This window comes from Lissotriton vulgaris, chromosome 11, assembly GCF_964263255.1.
Source record: "Lissotriton vulgaris chromosome 11, aLisVul1.2, whole genome shotgun sequence".
Taxonomy (NCBI): Eukaryota; Metazoa; Chordata; class Amphibia; order Caudata; family Salamandridae; genus Lissotriton; species Lissotriton vulgaris.
In genome coordinates, this window is record NC_141699.1 from 174,706,858 (window position 1) to 174,730,170 (window position 23,313).

At 45.6% G+C, this 23,313-nt stretch overlaps 1 protein-coding gene across 1 annotated transcript in view; it reads left to right on the forward strand.

The window, feature by feature from the left end:
* TRAFD1 (TRAF-type zinc finger domain containing 1) overlaps nucleotides 1-23,313 on the forward strand; it is a 305,815-nt gene that overhangs the window by 265,752 nt on the left and 16,750 nt on the right. Inside the window, exon 11 of the mRNA XM_086943078.1 lies at nucleotides 9,435-9,504. Within this exon, the coding sequence (XP_086799204.1) occupies nucleotides 9,435-9,504 (70 nt within the window). The remainder of the gene's footprint in view (nucleotides 1-9,434; nucleotides 9,505-23,313) is intronic.

A 23,313-nucleotide genomic window follows, 5' to 3' on the forward strand; every position in this document is an offset into this window, starting at 1 on the left:
AAGGCCTGATTCCGATGCGCCTAAGCCCTCGAAACAGCCCTCGACACCGAAAACAACACCTTTGGTGTCAAACTACGCCAAATGACATTGTAACACCCCCTAAGGCTAAAGACAGACCGCAACCTCGTCCGGAACTGAAAAAAGCGCCGCCGACAAAGGTTCCACAAGGAGAAGACCTTTTCCAACCAGATCCTCTGCAAAAGATCTACATTGACCCAAACACAGGTCATGTATCTATTACACCACACAAGAAGAGGAAGGCAGATGCAACATCCACACCTGTAGTTCCTGCCAAGAAGAAGAATTCTGCCAATATCCTATGCACCCTTCTTCTCCTATACTTCCTTCTCCTTCATCGCCTGTTCCTCTTAACATTTCACCACAGATATCTCCTTCACATTCTCCTCCTTTATTCTCACACTCACCTCAGACAGATGAGGATTATAGTTTAGGTAGAGGGATAGACACATATGAGCCTTTCTCATACCCTATAGATGATAGACTGGGAGTACCCAAACCCACAGGATGTGCCAGATATTCCTGACCCCACAGTCATACCCATCAAAACCTTCTCCCCCAGAAGAGAACATTGGTTTTGGTCACCTGTTGAACAGAGCTGCCATTTACCATGTGGTCACTATGCATTCTGATGAGGCAGAGGAAGATTTTCTCTTGGACACATTTGAACAATCGCAAAGGTCTGTTCAAATTCTTCCCATGATTAAAGGGGTCATCAAACATGCTCCAGAGATATTTAAAGACCCTGTACGTACTAGGATCCTAAACCCTAGAATTGAGAAAAAAATATAGGCCTGCACCTGCAGATCCAGCCTACATTTAAGGACAACTACCATTAGATTCACTAGTTGTGTCAAATGCTAGAAAAAAGGGCAAACTCACAAACTTCAGGTGAGGCACCCCCACCTGACAAAGAATCCAAGGTAATAGATGCTTCAGGCAAAAGAATAACTGTGCAAGCTACCAACATATGGTATATAGCTAACACACAAGCTCTCCTCTCACGATATGATAGGGCTCATTATGATCAGTTAGAAAAGCTACTAGATCAATATAAGGCACAGGCAAACAACCTTATACAAGAAGGCAAACTAATTTCTAATGCCTCAATCAAATGTGCACTAGATGTAGCAGACACTCCATCTAGAGCTGTAAATTCTAGTGTCGTACTTAGGAAACATGCGTGGCTACGCATTTCAGGATTTAAACAGGTAGTGCAAACTACCATTTTAAATCTATCATTTAATCAAAACCAATTGTTTGGACCATAAGCAGACACATCACTTTAAAAGATGAAGAAAGGTTCAGACACGGCCAAATCTATGGGAGCTTTACAGTCCACACAAGCTAAAAGCTCCTTTCGGCGCTCCTTCTACAGAGGAGGCTCCAAACAAACTGAGGCAGACATACAACATCCTTCAAATCTAACACACAACCTCATCTAATAAGGGATATTTTAGAGGAGAATATAGAGGGAATAACAACAAAGGAAGAGGTCGAGGTAACAACAATAATCTAACCTCTTCCACCACAAAACAGTGACTTCCCTCTGCTCAGCATTCCAACCCTGTGGGGGGCAGATAAACAAAATTCCTGCCTGTCTGGAACTCCATCACAACAGACCAGTGGGTAAGACAGATTATCCAGTATGGCTACTGCCTAGAATTTACAGCAACCCCTCCACACATACCACCCAGGCAGTGTCCAATGTCTGCAGAACACCTTACTCTGCTCAAACAAGAAGTTCAGTCCCTCTGCAAAAGGTCGCAATACAAATAGTTCCTTTACAAGAACAAGGAACAGGGGTTTATTGGCTGTATTTTCTAATTCCCAAGAAGGACGGGACACTAAGACCAATTCTCGACCTCGGGCCCCTCAATTATTACATACAATCAGATCATATTCATATGATCACTTTACAACAAGTGCCCCCACTGCTGCAACAAGGCGATTTCCTTACAACACTAGACCTAAAGGACGCCTACTTCCACATTCCTATACATCCTGCTCACAGAAAGTATATAAGGTTTGTACTGGAAGGACAACACTATCAGTTCATAGTCCTTCCATTCGGAGTGACAACAGCACCACAAGTATTCCCACAGTGCATAGCAGTAGTAGCAGCACATCTCAGGAGACAACAAATACATGTCTTCCCTTATCTAGACGATTGGCTCATAAAAGCCAAATCATTTAATCAGTGAGTCCAACACACACATCAGACAATTCAAACGTTGCACGACTTATTATTATTATTATTAATGGCAATTTGTATACAAAAAGCGCAACTAAACCCATAGGCATCAAGGCGCTGAAGATGGTAACCAGAGAGCTCAGATATCAACCAGAGGGGGGAATTAGAGATAGGCTGCTAGGAATAGCCAAGTCTTGAGTGCCTTGCGGAACTGAAGGTGAGAGGAGATCAACTTGAGGTCACTAGGGAGCGTATTCCAAAGTCTGGGCGTAAGGAAGCGAAAAGACCTTCCTCCCCACCTGACCTTGGATATACGAGGAACCACTAGCAGGTTTTTGTTGGAAGAGCAGAGTGCTCTCCCAGGGACATAATGGGCCACCAGGGCACGAATAGCCTCCGGTCCAATCAACTAGACCAAGTCGCACCTGCAACCCTCGCAAATATATCAGTATTTAGGGGCTACAAGAAGCACGTCTACAGCCCTAGCGTATCCCAGTCCAGCAAGGATACACAGCATTCAAGCCTTAGTCACAGCCTTTCAACAACAACTATCTCTGCAAGCCACAGTGTTCATGAGACTAATAGGCATGATGGCATCTTGCATCTTCATAGTGCCATATGCAAGACTACAGATGGGTCTGTTACATGAATGTCTAGCATAACAGTGGAACCAGGCTCAAGGTCAACTAACAGCCTTTTGTTGGTAAACAGCCGCACACATCGCTCTCTGCAGTGGTGGAAACCAAAAACTTGACAAAAGGGCGGCCGTTCCTCGAACCTGTTCCACAGCTAGTGCTCACAGCAGACTCATCCCTCACAGGATGGGGAGCCCATCTCCTACATCATACAACTCGAGGACAATGGAACAGTCAACAAAAATTGTTCCATATCAACCATCTAGAGCTGCTAGCAATATTCTTAGCACTCAAAACATTTCAAGTACAAAACAAAGCTGTCTTAATCCGGACTGACAACATGACAGCCATGTATTATATACAAAAACAGGGGAAGACACACTCTCTACAACTGTCCCAGCTCGCACAGAACATTTGGAGATCGGCCATCCCACAAAACATATATCTGTTGGCAGAACACCTTCCAAGAGTGCACAATCAGATAGCAGATCTGTTGAGTCGGCAGACACAACAAATTCACGAATGGGAACTACATCCGCAAGTTCTTCATCCATTCTTCCACAAGATATGGTCATCCAGACATAGATCTGTTCGCCACACTCAAAAACGCAAAATGCCCAACCTTTGCCGCCAGGTTTCCACACCCGCTGTCCAAGGGCAATGCGATATGGATGAACTGGTCAGGCAGATTTGCGTACGCTTTTCCGCCACTACCACTAATACCATTAGTAGTACGCAAGGTCAGACAACAGTTTCTCAAATTAATCCTGGTAGCTCCCACATGGGCACGCCATCCGTGGTTCACCACACTGCTAGAACTCTCTAGTTCCACACCAAAAGCTCAGTGGCGGTGCGTCCATTAAGGGCGCTGGGGCGTTGCCCCCCTACCAGCCGTCCGGACCGCAGCTCCCCCGGCTTTTGTGAACTTAAGTAAACTGAACTCTTAGTCAGTTTACTTAAGTTCAGTCTGAGATCGATGCATCATGACAATGCCTGTGAGATAGCATGACGTCGGACCGCCCACCTGGGCGGTCCGACCCCGACGTCATGCTAACTGACAGGCATTTACATTGTCACACCAGGGGCAGCAGCACAAGTGCGCGTGAGTGGGGACGGAGGGCCAATTTGTCTCCGTGCCCACGCATGCGCACTAGTGCCTGCTGTGGCTGGCACAAGGCTCAAGCCTCCGTCTTTTAATGGGCTGGGCGGGCAGAGAGTAACTGTGCCCTAAGGCGCCAGGATTGGCTGTGGAAGATCGGCGGATGTTCCTGTAGGCGGCTAGGTGCCAACAGCAATGGGACCGGGACCCCGGAGCACAGACGGCGCGGACCTGGTAAGTTTTGAAACGTTTCATTTTAACCCCCTGCCCTGCGCGACACGACCCAGGCTAATGTAAGCATACGTTGCTTTAAGACTAGTGTTCTCCTGGTGGTGGGTGATTAATGTTAAGACTAGAAACGGAGTTTTGAGTGATTCGGCAATCAGCCGCCTTTTCTATTCAATCCTGCATGCTCGCAGCGGTATATTTATAGATAGATTTCTGGCACGGAACCGCTTCTCCCTCATCTGATGGCAATATCCCAGGCCCTGGTGCCTCGGGCTCTGTAATGTGGCCGGCAGGTTGGAGCAGCCAAGTGGAAGCATCGTCTGCAGAGTTGCAGATGGTAAAAGATTTTATGAAAGGCCAAAGCATGAGGTCAAGCCAGCCAGCTTCCTGCTTGAAGCATCCACGTTTAACAGGAACTGCCTGCCCGGTACTGCCCGTTTGGTTCAGTTTGATCTTGAAATCCGGCCCTCTCTTTGTTTCTGCCTAGAGAGGGTCACTCCTGCGCTGAGGGCGGTTTCAAGGTCCCACGCTGTCCTTTCCAGCTAGAGAAATTCTTCCTAAAACAGAATGTTGCCAGGGGGACGGAGCGACCGTGCCATGCTGGGACATGAACATAAGGACTGCAGGTGTTGGTAGTTCAGAGGGATAACCCACCCGCTGCAGAGAGATCTGCGTGTTACTAAAAATCACTAGTAGGAAAGAGGTTCACTCTGATTGTTATCGTCTGAGGTTAGTTAAACCTTTATAGCTGCGATTGGCATGTTATTTATATTAAGCTACAGGTCCGAGTAACACATACATCCTGTGCTTGAAATGGAAAAGTAGAAGTGCAGGTACTCTGTACCAGAGTACCTGCTAGTTTTTGAATAGTGCCGGCACTCTTCAATTAAAAGCATTACGTGTCTCTGGGGATTGCCTGTACTCTCCCATTGAAAGTATTACATCTGCCTTGATACACACGTATTAACCTCTTTTTACACATCTGCAAAGGGCTTCTAGTAACACAGCACACCCAGAGAGGAGAGAGAAAGTTGGAGGGGGGAGAGGGCGAGTCAGGGGAACAGGTTCTTCTTTGATGGAATACCAGATGAAAATAAAGCGCATTTAGATTTTAGACCATTACTACCTTTTGGAGACAAGTTCATGGGGAGCCAGGAAACTTATTTGTCGATGTTTGTTTTGGTTTACCTGGCTCTAACAGATCGTGGTTGAATGATGTCAGTCTTAGGGGCGCAAACACGGCTGGGGGCAATTGCAGAACGTCTTCGCATGCAGTGACTAACAGCCTACAACTACAATAACGCCAGTGTCTGTGGGGAGGTTGCTTGCATTCTCGGGTCTGTGCTAAGCACCCCCACCTGCTCAGAGGCCCCAGCAGACGTGGTGTTATCTACTGTAGTCTGTCACCAGGCAATGCCAGGCCTAGACAGGCTGTAATAAAGGAAACCTATTGAGTGCAGTGCAGTGAAGGGTGAGTGATGTCTGTGTGAGTGCAGGGTGAGTGATGTGTGTGTGAGTGCTGGGTGAGCAGTGTGCCTGTGTGAGTCCAGGGTGAGTGATGCCTGTGTGAGTGCAGGGTGAGTGATGTCTGTGTGAGTGCAGGGTGAGCAGTGTGCCTGTGTGAGTCCAGGGTGAGTGATGCCTGTGTGAGTCCAGGGTGAGTGATGCCTGTGTGAGTCCAGGGTGAGTGATGTCTTTGTGAGTGCAGGTTGAGCAGTGTGCCTGTGTGAGTGCAGGGTGAGTGATGTCTGTGTGAGTGCAGGTTGAGCAGTGTACCTGTGTGAGCCCAGAGTGAGTGATGTGTGTGTGAGTGCGGGGTGAGCAGTGAGCCTGTGTGAGTCCAGGGTGAGTGATGCCTGTGTGAGTGCAGGTTGAGCAGTGTGCCTGTGTGAGTCCAGGGGGAGCGATGTGCCTGTGTGAGTCCAGGGTGAGTGATGTGTGTGTGAGTGCGGGGTGAGCAGTGAGCCTGTGTGAGTCCAGGGTGAGTGATGCCTGTGTGAGTGCAGGGTGAGTGATGTCTTTGTGAGTGCAGGGTGAGTGATGTCTGTGTGAGTGCAGGGTGAGCAGTGTACCTGTGTGAGCCCAGTGAGTGATGTGGATGGGTGATTGCTGGCTTAGTAATGTGTCAGGGAAGGGTGAGTAATGGGTCTATGAGTGCAGGGTGACTGTGCCTATGTGAATGCAGGGAGAGAGATGTATCTGTGCAAAGAGACTTGTCTGGCTACTCCCAGATATGTATTCGCCAAGCCACCTCTTTCTCAAATGTGCTTGAGAATACACCATTTGCCCACCCTTTTTTCAAAATGTTCTCGTGGGAGAACCCCCGAACCCCCCATAGGTGGTTCGGCCTCGCTTGCTGCACTCGCTCGCCACAGTGCAGTATTTACGCCCCACCACTTTCAAATGTCACCAGCCGCCACTGCAAAAGCTACGACTGACTCCATCCCTGCTAACACAGAACCATGGAGACATCCGACATCCAGACCCAAATCTACTGAATTTGGCGATCTGGCTCCTGAAGTCTTAGTTTGGTTATCTTAGCCGCATCGCTGCGGCGGCTTTTCCCGCTGTGCGCGGCAAATTCAAAATTACCGCGTTACGTGACGAGCTGGCCTTGTCATCCGCGCAGGACAGGTAAGCGCGATGACGAGCCCAGCTCGTCAATAGCCTCGAAGGGGTTAACCTACCACCAAACTGTATGAACATCATTAAAAAGGCTAGGAGACCTACTACCAGAGCATGTTATGCTGCTAAATGGAAGAGATTTACCATCTATTGCAACAATAGCCAAGTTGATCCCCTGGATGCTTCCATCCAGAATATCATTTGCTACCTTTTAAATTTACAAAGTGTAACTTGGCATATTCATTCATACGCCTGCACCTTGCAGCAATTGCAGCATATTTACAAAACAGACATCTGTCTCTTTTCAGAGTACCAGCAATTAAAAAAAAGAATCATCCCACCCAGGTTGCCACCTTCACCAGTGTGGAACGTAAACGTTGTTCTTACAAGACTCATGGACCCCCTTTCGAGCCTTTACATAAATGTGAACTGTAATTCCTCACGTGGAAAACAGCTTTCCTTATTGCTATTACCTCTTAGAAGAGTAAGTGAGATACGAGCTTTCACAATACAAGAACCATTTTTACAACTACATCGTAACAAAGTGGTTCTAAGAACTAATCCAAAATTCCTTCCAAAAGTCATTACTCCTTTTCATTTAAACCAATCTGTAGAGTTACCTGTGTTTTTCCAAAACCCAGACTCTGTAGCAGAAAGGGCTTTACACACACTAGATGTTAAGAGCTCTTCTCTACCAAATAGATAGAACTAAGTCTTTTGGAAAAACAAAAAAAGGTTTGTGTCTTTCTCCCCACCACATAAAGGCAACCCCATCCCTAAAGGTGGAATTGCAAGGTAGATTGTAAAATGTACACAAATATGCTATCAAAAAGCAAAACGCACATCAACAGTTCCTCCTAGAGCGCACTCCACACGTAAACTAGGAGCCACTATGGCTTTCTTAGGAAACATCCCCCTAGAGGACATATGCAAGACGTGACTTCCCTTCGCGCCTACAGACAGGCCTTAGGAACATCTCCTCCTGGGTGAACAAAAACATGCTTAAACTAAATGGAAACAAAACCGAGGTCTTGATAGTAGGTCCCAATCAAAACCTCTGGAATTCCAGACACTGGCCATCCGAAATGGCCCCCCTGCCAACTCCATCGCATCAAGTCCGTAATCTAGGCATTACCATTGATAACGGCCTAACCATGGAGCCCCAGGTGAACAATCTCACAGCTACCTGCTTCACAATCCTGAGATGGCTCAGAAAAATCAAATGGATGCTCCCGGACGACACTCAAAAGACAGTGATCAACGCACTAATTACCTCTCGTTTCGACTATGGTAATGTCCTTTATCTAGGGGCATCCCAGGCAGTCATGAGGCGCCTCCAACTGGTACAGAATGCTTCAGCCAGACTGCTTTGTAAATGCAACAGGAGAGATCGCATGTCCAGTCACCTAAAGGCGCTCCACTGGCTAAAAATCGACAACAGGGTCAAATTTAAAACTCTCAGCCTCATGCATAGGATAAAGTGGGGCAATGCACCCAGATATCTTCAAACCCTCGTACACACCTACACGCCTGCCCGATGCCTGAGATCTGCCACTCAAGGTCTTTTTTGTGTCCCTAAAACATACCATGCGAGGATGGGAGGTAGATCCTTCTCTCTCCTAGGCCCGAAGCTTTGGAACTCCCTCCGACAATCTCTCCGTCTAGAAACTCGGTACACCCATTTCCGCAAAGCCATTAAGACCTGGCTTTTCAACCAGTGACCTGTTCCGGTTTTCATCCTATAACTCTTTCCTGTCTCTCTGGTTCAGTATCTGTTATAGCGCAGGGAAGCCCTTTTTGGGTAGCTGTCGCGCTTAATAAGCCCAATAAATAAATAAATAAACAAACATGATCTACAACACACACTGTCACTAAACTCTACTATGTTGATGTAAAAGCCAAGCAGCAAGCTGCACTAGGCTAAGCTGTCCTTAAAACTCTTTCAAACTACTGCAACGGATACAGGTGACCACCGCTAGGGGAAACACTGCTGCACAATCGATGCCAAGTGTATTATCTGCAGCTCATATGCCTCGAACGGAAAATGCTACTTACTAGTATGCATCTGTTCTTGGCATGTAGAGCTGCAGATTACTACACGCCCTCCCCGGGACCTGTATCCGTTACAGTTTTCTTACTTAGATGCACACGCATGGACATCCTTTTCTTTACTTCTACTAACTCCATCATTTCCCATCATGGCGAAAAACATTCTAAGGATGGAGCCGATGCCCATGCGCACTATCGTCCAAGGGAGGAGTCTCCTATCTCGTGACTACAAAGACTTCTTCCAAGACTACAACAACATGCAATCATCCGAGCCCAACACCAGGTGGTGATCTAACGCCAAGTGTATTAATCTGCAGCTCTACATGCCAAGAACAGATGCATACTGGTAAGTAGCATTTTCCTTCTGTTGACTAGCACTGATTGTCTCCATACACCTGCCTAATGGGAGTTTTTCAGTCACACCCCTGTCCCCGTTGTCCCTTCCAGGTTACTTCATTAGATTAGGAGAATTTCCCATACCATAAGATCATTCCAGACTTGCTTTTGTTTTCTGCAGACCATATGAAATGGCTGTGCGTCAATGTTTGTTTTGTTTTTTAAATGTATTTGTATATTTTTTTCATAGTTGGAAGGATGATCTATCCACACATTCTACAACTCGAAACAATGTAGTCCACGCTGGCAGGAACACCAAGGTAATTTGTGTATCTAATCTAATTTGTATTTATAGTCTGTATATATGTTGTCATAAGCAAGTAAAATGGCACTTTTAGTATGTGTTCTTAATCCTTTTCTTCATACACATACTGGTTGCAGTCTAACATATGTGGCCAGTTAAAAGGCCTCTCTAAAGGACAGAGTGCAGCTGCACATAATTAAAGGAGCTGCGTTATGTAAATATAACATGTAAGATGTTTGTAAGCTCTCTCGAATAACAGAATTTTCTTTGAGGGATTTAATGTGTCAAATTCTCTCTATGTAATATAGAATTTTAAACGATTGCTCAGTCCTATATTGTTGAAAGTCCTCTGCCCTAGTTTCTAGCTGAAGATTACAGGATCATTTCCTTCCCTAAAGGCATTTTGGTCAATGTGATCATCGTTATAGGTTGATAATGATGCTGGTATCAATTTGAGTGTCACATAGTGATTCCAAAACTTTGGACTGGAGTAACTTTCCTAGACTTGAGAGCAATTAGGATGCTTAAAGTGTAATTTATCAAAGTTATTTTTTCAGAAATAATATATGAGAAATGTGGAAACAAACCTAAAATACTGAGCTTAAGATGCATTGGCAACGTCACTAGGTCAGTTTTATTGTGATAATGCTTGCAAGGACAAAAGGCATCTTGATTATATTTACAATTATCCTTATTTTACAACACAATACATCAAGCTTTTCTGGAAGTCATTTTTACAATAAAAGAAAATGTGAGTCCTATTCGGATTCCATCAGCACTTTGGGTGTTACTGTTTTGTGCCCTGGCGTAAAGCTTAAAAAAAAAAAAGAATCGCAACGTCAATGTTAATTTACAGCTTTCCAATCTGGATTCCAGTAATTGATGTGCCCATTGACATTCAGAAGATCCTCACGGACACTGCTCCTGTACATGACTCTGAATTGTTAGTTTTCTCTCTCATGTTGCCTTTTTTATATATTTCTGCTTGGTTAGATGCCAATTGAATAATCTGCACTTGGCTAGTGAAAGACTTTTGCCAGTCCAACTACCACTGCTAATTTATAGAAATGTAGATTACATCAGAGAGTTGTCAACTTCAGCTTACTGTTCAAGTGTCAAAAAATACTTGACTTTGAATTCAACATAATATGTAATATACCCTTCACTTTGCACAATCACCGTATATGATGATTTGGAAAACTGCAGGGAATTACTATACTGATGCACATCTGCTTGGATCACGTACTTGCTTTATATGCACAAATGGGGACTATAATCTCACATGAGGCTACTATATGGCTTATTTTTGTAAATCGGTTAATAAAATATCGCTAACAGAGCAAAAAAAAGTTCTACACTAGTTTTAAGTCTGAGGTTCAGATGAGGGCCTATAATGAGGAAGAGAACCTTTAGCAACTCTTATGGCTCAAAGCAGAAAGGCTGTAATGCTATTATGATATTTTGCGTGCTGAGGGTAGAATATTGCAAATTAAACCAAGTGCAACGGAAACTCACAAGAATGTTGATGCAAAAGGTCTTGACCCCATGCCATACATGTTTTTCCACTAGAGCTCCCTGCATTCCAGTTCCAATAAGATGCTTAATGGAAAAGTGAGCATAAATGGAGCACTGTATAAGAAATGATAGGAAATCAACGATTAACATCAATTCCACAGAGTAACATCTTGTGGGATAGGATTAGATTCCCTCTTCTGACTAGTTTGAAGTGGTGACAGTGTTTTTGTACATACCACTGTATGCAACATGTTGCCAGTAAGAACTAATGTATGTTAGCTATGTAGACTGCAGGCCTGTTTGGTTATACAGGTTGCAAAACTCCACCAGCCTCTATTTCTGGAGATATATATGGCCCTGTTTTTACAGGACATTTATAGCCAAGTAGTGAGTGATTCAGCAGTACAGCTGCATACTATGATGGGATGGAGGAGTTTAGCAGGTCCCTGTGAGTGTGTCTAAAGAGGTGAAAATCCAGTGATTAAGTTAGTAAATCAGACATTTTACTGCTAAACTGTCAGCGGAGAGGCACAAACAAGCCAGGATCACCATGGATGAAGGCCACCCTCAATAGCGGAATGCAAAATTATATCCCATTTCTTAGATGTACATTAACCTTGGGCTAAATGTTTCGGAGTCTCTTGAAAGGTTGGGAGTCCCCCTGAGCTGCAGGGGCTTGCGTTACGCCCCTGCTCACCCCACGTTGTCTTTTATTACAGCAATGAAAGAAGATAAAGCGAAAATCCTCGGAATCCAGCTTAATTTAGCCAACACAAGTTTGTTCAAGAAAAGAGCAATATTGTTTGTAATAATCAGAGTGCACCTTTATTATCTATTTGAGGATAACTTCTCCTTGCATGGTTATCAGTTCATTTTACTGGCCTGCAGCCCTGAAGTAATGCTAGGAGGTGTTAATCTTTCTTTCACATTTCTTACCTAGCGGGATAGTATAGGCTGGTTGGAATTAAAATTGCATCATTTGGCAGTCTAATACCCACATGAGTTTACATTGTAATTTTTTTAAATGACTTTGTCTTTTATGGTATGGCCAAGTTGCCTCTGCTACATTATCTAGTATTATCCTGGTTAGGGTTTAATAAATGCCTGATTTAGAATGTAAAAGTAAAGGCTTACATTTAAATATATCAGTGTTGTTGTTGTTAAAAGCCTCCAACTCTTAATGGAAACTGCCTGGTTGTTTCACGCGAGAGGAAGGAAGAGATAATTGGATATAGTTGGGGATAGAAAAGATCCCCACTATGATTTGGGAGAGCATGCTTCTTGCCCTCTCCGTGTAGCAAGTATAATGTCATTTTTGGCCTCCATGTGCACAATTTTGCATGTATGCTGAGCGCCTGTTGTGATTTGGCCCTCAACCTTGCTCTGTAATCTGGAGGGCCACACCATGTAGACTTCCCTTATTAAGTAGGACTGCCGTCAGCTCATGGGCATATGGAAGACTGGCTGTGGTGGCAACAACTGATTCTACCAGAGGCTTTTTTTAACCTGTTGCTTGTACAGGAAGGGTTTTCCCCTGGACTCTCTTGTTTTAGTTTTCAAACATTTTATTAGTTGCATCCCATGCATCGTAATATAGACAAAGCAATAGATGGACATAAATATTCAGTTGCGTCTATAATTATGCTATTGTCTTTGTTTCACATCAGAATATCGGCATAAGTTTCTTCTTACATAAAGTATAACAGTCAACTCTCTAAACAAAGCTTCCCGCCCCTGCATCCCATCAGCAAAGTTAATTCTGCATTGTTAGCTAGATTCTCTTTTTGCTTTTGTTCCCGAGATATGCTGATGGAGCCTCATGGCTAATGTAGGTCCAAGCCTCTGATATACTTGGTTGATCATTATGTTGCCTAATGTTATAAAATGAGTAGGGGATCTCAGATCTTCCGGAAGTGCTCACTTTGACTAATCAAATGATAGGAGATCTTTCCCATTGCTAGCACACTTCATGATTAAAATACCATTTGAGTAGTGTGAGGGGTTCAGAATATTTCCAATTGATCGGTGTTATGTTAATTTTTCCACAACCAGTAATGGATGGCTGAATAAGCCTCTCCTGTTTTAAATTGTCTGACACTTTCATACTTCCGGGCCCTCCTTTCCGTGTGTTTAGCCCATGTATGTGAAGTAAGGCTGAGCGTGTAGTGTGTGTGTGCTTTGCTTGAATGTGGCTTCCCAGGAATCCATTTTGGATCTTGAGTGTCATGTATACCCCATTTTACATACATTGTCCCATCAACACGACAATAAGTATTCTAAACAGGTGACCTTTTACCTAGTTGCTTGATTCGGTCTCTTCGACACCAGGCTCTGGTATTCTATCATAATTCCTGTACCAACCTACATAAACATGTCCTCAGGCACGGTGTAAATTATTCTGTATAGCGGTCACCACTTTTTTTCTCCTTGGCTAACAGCCAACTGTGCATGATCGCATTTGTTTAGAAAAACATTTGTGATTGTTTTCAAAACATCCACGATTGTTTTAAAAACATATTGATTCTAGAAAAAAACATGGAGTGACCACTTTAGTATAAAAGACCCTCACTCCCCCTTCACATTAGAGGAGAATTTCTTCCAGGCTGACATGGGAGCCTGCATGCTGAATCTTCGACATGCAGCGGTCTGACATCCCTTGCTGGCTGTCATCCTCTACACAAAGACTGGGTCCTTCATTCTAAATCCTCATGTGAGGTGGCTGATTCTTCCCTAGGGTATTCTTGGCTACAGATACATATACATACATATCTAGGCTAGGTACTTTTAGTCAAATTACATAGGGAGCGCATTTTAGGTCTATGGACTTCGCAGAAATCTAGGCCTACCTGTATGGGAGCCCTGTTCCACAGGCTCTTCCCCCTGTCACCAGGACGGTGCTCATGGTCTGGCGAACCGCACTACACTACGTAAAATGGGACCGGAAACTCACCAGGCAGACGCCTCTGAGGAGTGGGGCCTGGCTGCAGGAGGTCTCGTCCCTCCAGAACTTCTGTAAATGGGACCGCATCAGGATCTCGCTGCTGGGAGACGTTTGGGTGGGGGACCATGTCAGATCGTTTGCAGACCTACAACACCCCCATTCCCTCCACTCCTCCCAATTCTACAAGTACTTACAGATGAGGCACGCCCTCCAAGCCCGCATTCCTTCCCCTACGTCCTTCCCCGAAATTAGTCCTCCGGAGGCCCAAGTGATGATGGGGTGGCGCCGATTTATCGCTCCGTGGTAAACAACGTGCCCGCATCCCTAGACCTGCAGCGTGCCTGGTGCGTGGGGTGTCTGGCCCCCTGGAAGACGTGATTTGGAGGGACGCCCTTATGGCACCCAAGACCTTGACAACCTCCTCCAAGTTGCGTCTAGTCCAACTCTCATTACCTCCACACTGCATACCTCACCCCTGCACGCCTGTTCCGCACCCATCTGCGGCCCTCTCCATCCTGCCCGCACTGCAACCGCAACCACGCCCCAGCTGACTTGTACCACATGGTGTTGCAATGTCCTGCCCTAGCGCCGTTCTGGGCGGGGGTGGAGCTTGAACTCACACAAACTCTAGGGTGGGAGGTCCCCCATGACCAGATACGCCTAATCCTGGGAGTGTTCAATGGTCACTATTGATCCCGGGCCGATAAGCGCTTCCTGGGAACGGCAGTGGCAGTAGCGAAGCGCAACATTGTGGCCCTCTGGTCCCAGGCCAAGCCGCCCACCATGCGGGGCAGGAGGCGGGGAATGGATTGGTGTGGCACCCAAGAAGAACCCCTCTTCGAGGCCCCGGGCTGCCCCGAACTGTTTGGCAAAATATGGGGCAAATGGTTTAACTTACTGCCAATATGATGGGTCCAAGTGGTTATGTATATGGTGAGTAGCGGGGGGGCAGTGGTCCGTCCACAAGGGCTGTATGAGTCTCCTCTTTAATGTACTGTATCCGAATAATGTGTCTGATTCCTTCCAATGTATTTTTGTTGATCTTTGAAACATTTCATAAACTGATTATCAAAAAAAGAATAGGAGATAGTGCCTCTGTGAATAATAGGGAAGTTCTTTCCCTTTCTTGCATCATTCTTGTTAATGAAGCCTCTCCATCTTTTGGTACTTTGTTTTGGATTCCAATGAAAGGGAGCTCCCAGCCTACCCCTCTTTCCTATTGGCATTAGTGGACAAAAGTTGTGTCTTAATCATTCTGGAGAATTTGGTAAAAGTAACTGCCTGAAACCAATCACAGAGCTAGACCTGTGAAGTATACAATCTGTTTTCAAGCTAAGAATGGGGCAGAAGTTCCACTTTGTCCTGGATTTCTTATTGACCAGTGCCAGGAGTCCTTTTCAGTGGAGTCCAAGAAGGACTTCTGTGATCCAGGGTTAGTGGCATCACTAACAGCAACTCTCCTTTGTCAGGTTTGATAACTGTAACCTAGAAGCTCTGTATCCTTACAGGAAAAGATGCCTTCAACTACCTTAAATGAAAGCAATAATTAACTGCAGGAGATGTGTACCGGAGGTACCCTTTCACAAAGGAAAAGCTGCTTAGATTAGTAGGAGGGCCTCAAGGAGCTGTGCATGCTGATCTAGATGATGGCCCGCTCTAGCCCAGGGAAGGCTCTGCACCATCTGGGTGTGTGGGCCTCTGCAACATGCCCTAGTGAGAAGAATATCCCACCCTGAATCTCTGATTAGGGTGAGCTCCAAGGCCGAACTGGGACCACAAACCAGCCCTGGCAATTACGTAAGCCTAGCCCCCAGGGAGGGAGGGAGGGAGATGAGGGGGTGGGGGGACTGTTGGAAAACACTGCTGCTGCGCTTTTGTTACAGGAGGCCAATTTTGCAGCACTGCTGCAAAATCTGCCCCAGTAACAAAATCTGACCCCATTGATCCAAACCCGGCCCCCGGCCCCCCGGCCCAATGTGCTTGGTGCCCGCTACAGCCAGTCCAGCCCTGGTGAGCTCTCGTACTGTGGTATGCATCATGTTACGGAAGACACCTGGGAACTGAAGACTGGGTTACAAAGGACAGAAAATCAAAGTAGCACCATGATGACTTTTAGCCAAGAAACCCTGTGACTCCGTTCAGAGGTTTGCCCACCATAAGAGTGTGCCGGGTATGGTGAGGCACTAGAATGAAATAGTGACTCATGTTCAGTGGGCCACCTCTTGACCAGCTTGGGCTCTTGGAGCTTGAGTCCAAGAAAGACTTGAAGACTACTTTCCTTTTCCTCGCTAGCGGGAGTGAAGGCAGCATCTGTAAAGGATAGTGTGTGTAACCACAGAAGTATTGACCACTCTACACCCAGTGCTAACTGTCCCTAACATTGCCCTCTTATTTAGTGTTTAGCATTGAGCTGTATACGGCAAATAAAGTACTGTTCATAGCCTGCGTGGCTGTAAGTACACATGCCCTGCAAACTCCTACCATCTAGTATTTGGCTTGGACTTTGCAAGTTGTTTTCCTTAAAAGAAGTCTTTCGTGTCACCAGGTCTCAGTGACTCCTCCTCTGGATGTAGATGCGCATCATCACAGACTCCATTGTTAGATTGTTTTCTCCGCCATCAGGCTTTGACGTGATTTAGCTCACTTCTGGTCTCAAGTTCATTGGTCCTCGCCACGGCCTTGAGCCTCGCTGTCTTTCACCCCGTCGCAAGATCACACTTCAACACGTTTTTGACTTCTGGTGCTGGTTTCAGCCTTAGATCCCATCGACAACCGCCTCGCAGCCTTCTGGTCCCTATGGGCCACCTCATGCTCCAGACTTCCTTCGGAGAGTGCAGACATTACAAAGGTAATGAAGCACACTCTTTTCAAGAGCAGCCCCCAGTGTTACTCTAAATAGCCTCCATCTACAACTTGTGCTGCTGCTGAAACACTACGATAGGCGCTGCAATTGATGCTCAGAGTTCCGCAGCAACAAGACCATACATCCATGGCAACGTCCATGGTGGGCACACAGCAAAATGGCCCAGCCAACTATAGATATGCCGGACCTCTCCAGTGAAGCCAATTCTCTGGGCACCAAAGAAGAGCAGGAGGCGGCGTTGGGTGAGTCGCATGATCTCACAGCCCACCAGATGAGCCCCCAAATAGATCAACTCCGACATCTGAGTCCAGCGCGGAGTTCTTTCAGGAGGAGGAAAAATAATCTTGCAAGTACCCTCCATCCACCTTGGTTGACTCTGGAAAATGGGTGAAGACCACACCATGTGAGCGTACCGTTGATGCCCCAGTGCCCACTAATCCTCATGTGTGGATGCATGGCAGCTCCAGGCACTGCTCCTCCGGGGCGCAGGCATAGAGCTCCGTTCTAAAACTGCTGGCACCTTCTGATACAGCACCACCGTCGAGCTCTGGCCTGACACTGGTCCAGGCACAGCCGGGAACAGACTCCCAACAAGGCCCTCGATCCTTGACCAGCCTTGATCCCCTGAAGACGCGCAGCTGCACCAACTCGCCAAACCGGCTGTACCTTCGAAGCCAGAGGGTCACAGGCAGCAGCTGCCCTCCATTGTCTGCACCAAAGCCACCCTCTGCGCCAAAACCTGCTGACCTTGAGGAATGCCCCATCCTGGGGAGGCTTCTACATGAGCTGGATGTAAGACCACGAAAAATCGTCACCCACCCACAAATAGGACTAGATTCTGCTCCAGAAACTCAAGCTTGCCACAGAAGAAGTTCTGACATTCTGACATCTGACATTCATAGTGCTCTTGTACCTCCCATCAAGAGTTCTAAGAACAAACCTCCTTTCCTCCACGTCCTGCATCACCTTCTCTTCCTCCTTCTTTCATCACCCCCTTCACCTCCTACACCCTCCTCTCTGGTGCGCTCTCCTCACAGGTCCCAGGAGTCAGACTTGGACACTGGTAGCCTAAGATATTTTTGCCAGCTGAAGATTTTGCACCTCCGTACTGTGGTGATTCAGGAGACCCCTTGGAGGATTATGATGTAGATACCTCAACACACACCCTGATTTGGAACATGCCCATGTCAAAGCCTCACCCCTGATGACACTATGATGTACCAAAGCGTCATCCAACTCGCAGCCCCCTTCCATAAGGTGTACATGTACATCACCCTTGAGTAGGAGGACTTCTACTGGAGACACTCCAAAATAGAGTGTTTCCAATGCTCAAGGGGATGATCAAATCCACCCCTGACATATTTAAGGAACTAGTCCCATCTTGCTTGTTTACGCCACACAGTGAGCAAAAATACAAACCATCTCCCTCAGACTCAACTCCCAGATCAGTACCATAAGAGGGGTGGAGGAAAAGTGGGCTGAGAAAGGCAAAGCCTTTTAAATGCCAACATTGGGTGTACTGTAGGAAGCTTGCTCCTTATATGGTATTGCACTAAGTGGTTATACTGTGCACAGTGTCCAGAGATTCCCCCAGAAGTGTACAGGGCTCAATGCAAATCCAAAGTTCTCTATTTGTGGTAGTGTGGGCGAGCAGCCCTAGGTCTAACACAGAGGAGTGTAAGACATTTAATGTGTACACAATGACCAATAAGGGATCCACACCAATTTTACAAAAATAAGCTTTGTTTGGGTATTGTTTTAAGTCCAAGGTCTTCACTAAAAGGTAAATACGATTTCAGTAAAAAAAAAACTCGTTTTTCAATAGTCAACACAGTGCAGTTGTGCCGCGTGAATCTTTTACAGATTTACATGCTGTGCATTATTCCACCATCTATTGGTTGGGTCTGCATTTGTTGCATTTCTCCTTTTTATTTAATTTTTTGTTGGTTGATGTCGACATACCACCATTTGATGTTCTCCTGTGATGTCGACGTGCTACCTCCGGAAGCACCCACCTTTGGCCGCCATCTTCATAATTCTTTTTTTCCTGCCGTTGGGTTTGGATCGATACAGCAGGAGGTCCAGAGATTTGGAGACAAGAATCGACTAAAATAGGGAAAAACTTCTACAGAACAGCGATGCAAGGCTTTTTCGACATACCGAAGTACAATCCTCTGAGCCGGAGTGCGCGGAAAAGGTGAAAATTACAGAACTTCAACAATACAGAGAATGCGCATACAGGGGGCTCCCAGTGCGTGGTAATGTCCAAGACACTTTAAGTTCTGCAAGAAATGTCATCACAAGTACGCACAAAGATCAGCATCCCGTCTGCAACCTTTGCCTGCCGCTGAATCATTGAAGTGAATTTTGCAACACGTGCTCGGCCTACACCCCAAAGACTTTGAGGGTAAGGGAGAGACAGAGAAGGGCCAACTACAACATGCAGGGCCAGGGCCACCACCATCACTTCGAGACCTGGGCCTTTCCAGCGAAGAGGAGGACAACGTCGCCGAAGGCCCGGTTGTCGGTGAGGACACAGACGTCCCAGTCGAGGACCACCACCGTACAAAAAGAGCAAGAGGATGGATCTTATGGGGAGAAAGGTCGAGAGGAGTGCAGCAATTCAGTGGCACATAGCAAACTCAAATGCATTGATAAAGAGGCATGGATATCAGCAATGAGAAGAGGTAATAAAACAACTAAAGCACCTGCCAGAACAGTTCCAAAGAAGGGCAAGCTACTTTGTGGAAGAAGGAAAGAACATGGTAAACACCTGTTTAAAATCAGCCCTAGACACTGCAGACACATCTTGCAGGCACATGATCATCAACATCACCGAAAGAAGACATGCATGATCTGTGAATGTCCGGTTTCAAGCCAGAAGTGCAAAATAAAATACTAAACTCACCGTTCAATGGGGAACAACTGTTTGGTAGCATTGTAGATGAAAAACTAAATCGGCTGAAAAAGGACAATGAAACAGCATGGTCTATGGGTGCCCTACATTTTAGAGGCATGTGTAGAGGCACACCCTCATGGAGACCAGCGGGCAGAGGAAACTATCAACCTGCAGCCTCGTATCAAACTTATCAACAAACTTACCAAGGAGGAACCCAGTGACCACAATAAGGGTAGCAGGAAAATTGGCAATTCCAACAGGAAAGACAATCCTTTCGAGGGCGCCCTCAGGGAAGAGGGTGACCACAACGAGGAGGGCCGCAGCCCCCATAAAGTGACTGCATTCCAAAAGGGGGGCACTCTCCGAAGACATCAGAGTGGGCTCCCAAAGACACAATCAATACAAAGACATCATCCTTTAAGCAAACAGTTCCTCCAGCACACTACACCAGTAGGAGGTAGATTAAAGTGCTTCCTCCAGAAATGAAGAGAGATCACTAAAGACAAATGGATATTAAACATAATACAGTACAGTTCTTGCATAGAGCTAACAAAGCAACCTAAAAAAATAAACCTTACAAGAAGATAAATTTGAAAAGAGAATTATATCAATTACACCAGGAGGTGCAAGAACTTCAAGCCAAAGATGCGATAGAGCAGGTATCACAAACAGAAAAGAACTACAGCATTTACTCAACGTATTTCCTAATTCCAAAGGTAGACTAGACATTGCGTTTGATGCTAGAACAAATTCATAAAAACACAAAGATTAAAAATGACCACTTTGCAAGAGGTGATACCTTAGTTGCAAAAAGGAGACTACATGGCAACCATAGACTTAAAAGATGCATACTTGCAAATTACAATGAACGAAAGACTCAAAAATCTGTTAAGGTTTGTGGTCAACAAAACACACTACCAATTCAAAGTGTTAGCATTCGGACTAAAATCAGCACCAAGAATCTTCACAAAGTGGCTAGCTGCAGTAGCCGCTCATCTAAGAAGACAGGGGATTCATATATACCCGTACCTAGACGACTGTTTAATAAGAGTAAGCACATCCAGTCTCTGCCAACAGCATATACAACAAGTGATGGAGACACTAGTTCAACTCTGGTTTTCAATACACTTGGACAGTCGTCGCCAGAACAACAGAAGGTGTTCATAGGAGCAGAAATCCACACGATATTAGGGAAGGTGTTCCCAAGCAAGAAGAGAATATTGGCACGGATACAGGAAACGCATCTATACCACAAGGGGCAAGCTCTGACAATGAGGACCATGGGGAAACAACTAAGAATTATGGTTTCATGCATTCATTTAAAACCCAACATTTGCTTACGCAGGAGACCGTACCCGGAATGGCTCCAAGATCAAAGCTCACAAGCAACAGGGAGTTGGGAGGATCAGTTGTTGTCACGCAGACAGTTCTTCAGGAAATGGCATTGTGGAACAAAACAAACATAGCACAAGGAAGACTTTTCACACAACCAACTCCAACAGTGACCATAACAGATGCTTCCCAGATAGGATGGGGAGCACACATGAAAAAACTCTAAGTAAATGTTAAATGTCATATACTTGTAAAGCGCACAGCTGCCCCAGCAAAGGGGCGTCCCGGCGCTGTATACCGCTGGGGAACCCATCCTGGCTTTCCCTGTGAGATGGTCCCTCCTGGGCATCTCCAAGGTGAAGACAAGCATCCCCGGCGCTGATGGGGCCGTTAGTAGAGATTAAGCAAGCTATTGCCCAGAGTTGCTGAGTGGGACCCATGGTTGGAGTAGGCACTGAGGCGAGAATTATCGAGTCCGCTGACCATGGCCCAAGACCCTGCCGAGTCGGGAATCGAACCCTGGTCCCGGGCCGGGCCGACCTCTGCTTCCGGGTCTGCCACCTCTAACCAGTGAGTAACGGGATTGTGGACACAGGAGGATGCAGTAAAACACATCAATTTCCTGGTGCTAAAAACAGTGTTCCTAGCCTTAAAAGCCTTTCAGAAAGAGCTTTACGGAAAGAAAGTGTTAATACAAACAGGCAACACAACCCCCATGTTTTACATAAACAAGCAAGGCGGGACACAGTCTTTAGCGCTCAACGCTCGCTCAGCAACCGTGGAAACAGGCAATCCCAAAGAGCATAGACCTAATTGCATTACACTTGCAAGGACCATGTAGAGGCAGACAGACTGAGCAGACAAACGTCCGCATCCCACAAATGGGAATTGAATCCGTCAGAACTCCAAGATATAAAAAAAATGGGGAACTCCGCAAATCAACCGATTTGCAACCCACCACAATGCAAAATGACAACGCTTCGCATCCAGGCAACCTTGCAAACAGCCCCTAGTGAACGCGCTATAAATAGACTGGTCAGGGATATTTGCTTACGCTTTTCCTCCTGATACCACTGCTCCACAAGGTGATCAACAATCAGCCGCATGGCAATTATTCTATTTGCACCACAGTGGACCAGACTGATATGGTTCTCAGAGATAATGGAGATAACTCCGGGAACAGTGCACAAGCTTCCAAAAAGGCCAGACCTATTAACAATTAAAAATGGAAAGGTACTTCACCCAATAGTCTAAGCCTTGCAGCATGGCTCCTGAGGACTTAAGAATTTGCACACCTCAAACTGCCAGGAAGCACAATGGCAGTTCTAAGAGAAGCAAGAAAACCAACACCAAAAAAATGTTACTCGGCAAAATGGAGAAGATACTTCCTATGGTGCCTTAAAGAATATCTTTCCAACGAGATCACAAGGGAAAAACTGTTCTAAAGTACCCAACACATTTACTACAATGTAAACTAAGTTACACATCATTAAAAGTACACTTAGTAGCAATTGTAGCGTATAGAAGAGGAGAACCAGGGAAACGATTTTTTAATTCTCACATAGTCAAGAAGTTCCTAGAAGGAGCAAAAAGAATAGCACCTCCAATAAGGTTGCCAGCACCTACATGGAACTTGAATAAAGTGCGTGCACAGCTAAGGAAAGAACCATTCAAACCAGTACACAAAGCAACGCCACAAATGCTCACGCTAAAAACTGCGTTTTTAGTACCAATTACTTCTCCACGTCGAGTTAGTGAATTGCAAGTACTAACACTTCAGGAACCCTACTTCCAAATACATACTGACAGGATTGTCATCAGAACAGATCCACACTTAATGGCAAAGGTGGTAAAAATTACAAATAAACCAAACTATACAGATAGCAAGTTTCTTTCTAAGTCCAAGAACACTGGCAGAGAAAGCATTGCACACTCTTGACTCTAGAAGAGTTGACCTGTATTAAATTAAAAAAATTAAAGAATACAGCAAAACAAAGAAATTCTTTGTATCTTTTGCTGACAGCTTCCTAGAACGACCAGTTACCAAGAACACCATTGCTTGATGGATTGCTCAAGCCATACAATTATGCCACAAACAAGCAGGACAGACTTTACAAGGAGAACCACAGGCTCACTCAACAAGGAAGAAAGGAGCAACAGTCGCATTTCCAGCAAATACTCCAATTCAAGACATTCGCTTTGCTGCAGCATGGACTTCAGTTAAAATGTTCACAAATCATTACTGTGTGGACATTCAAATGAATAAAGAAGCACA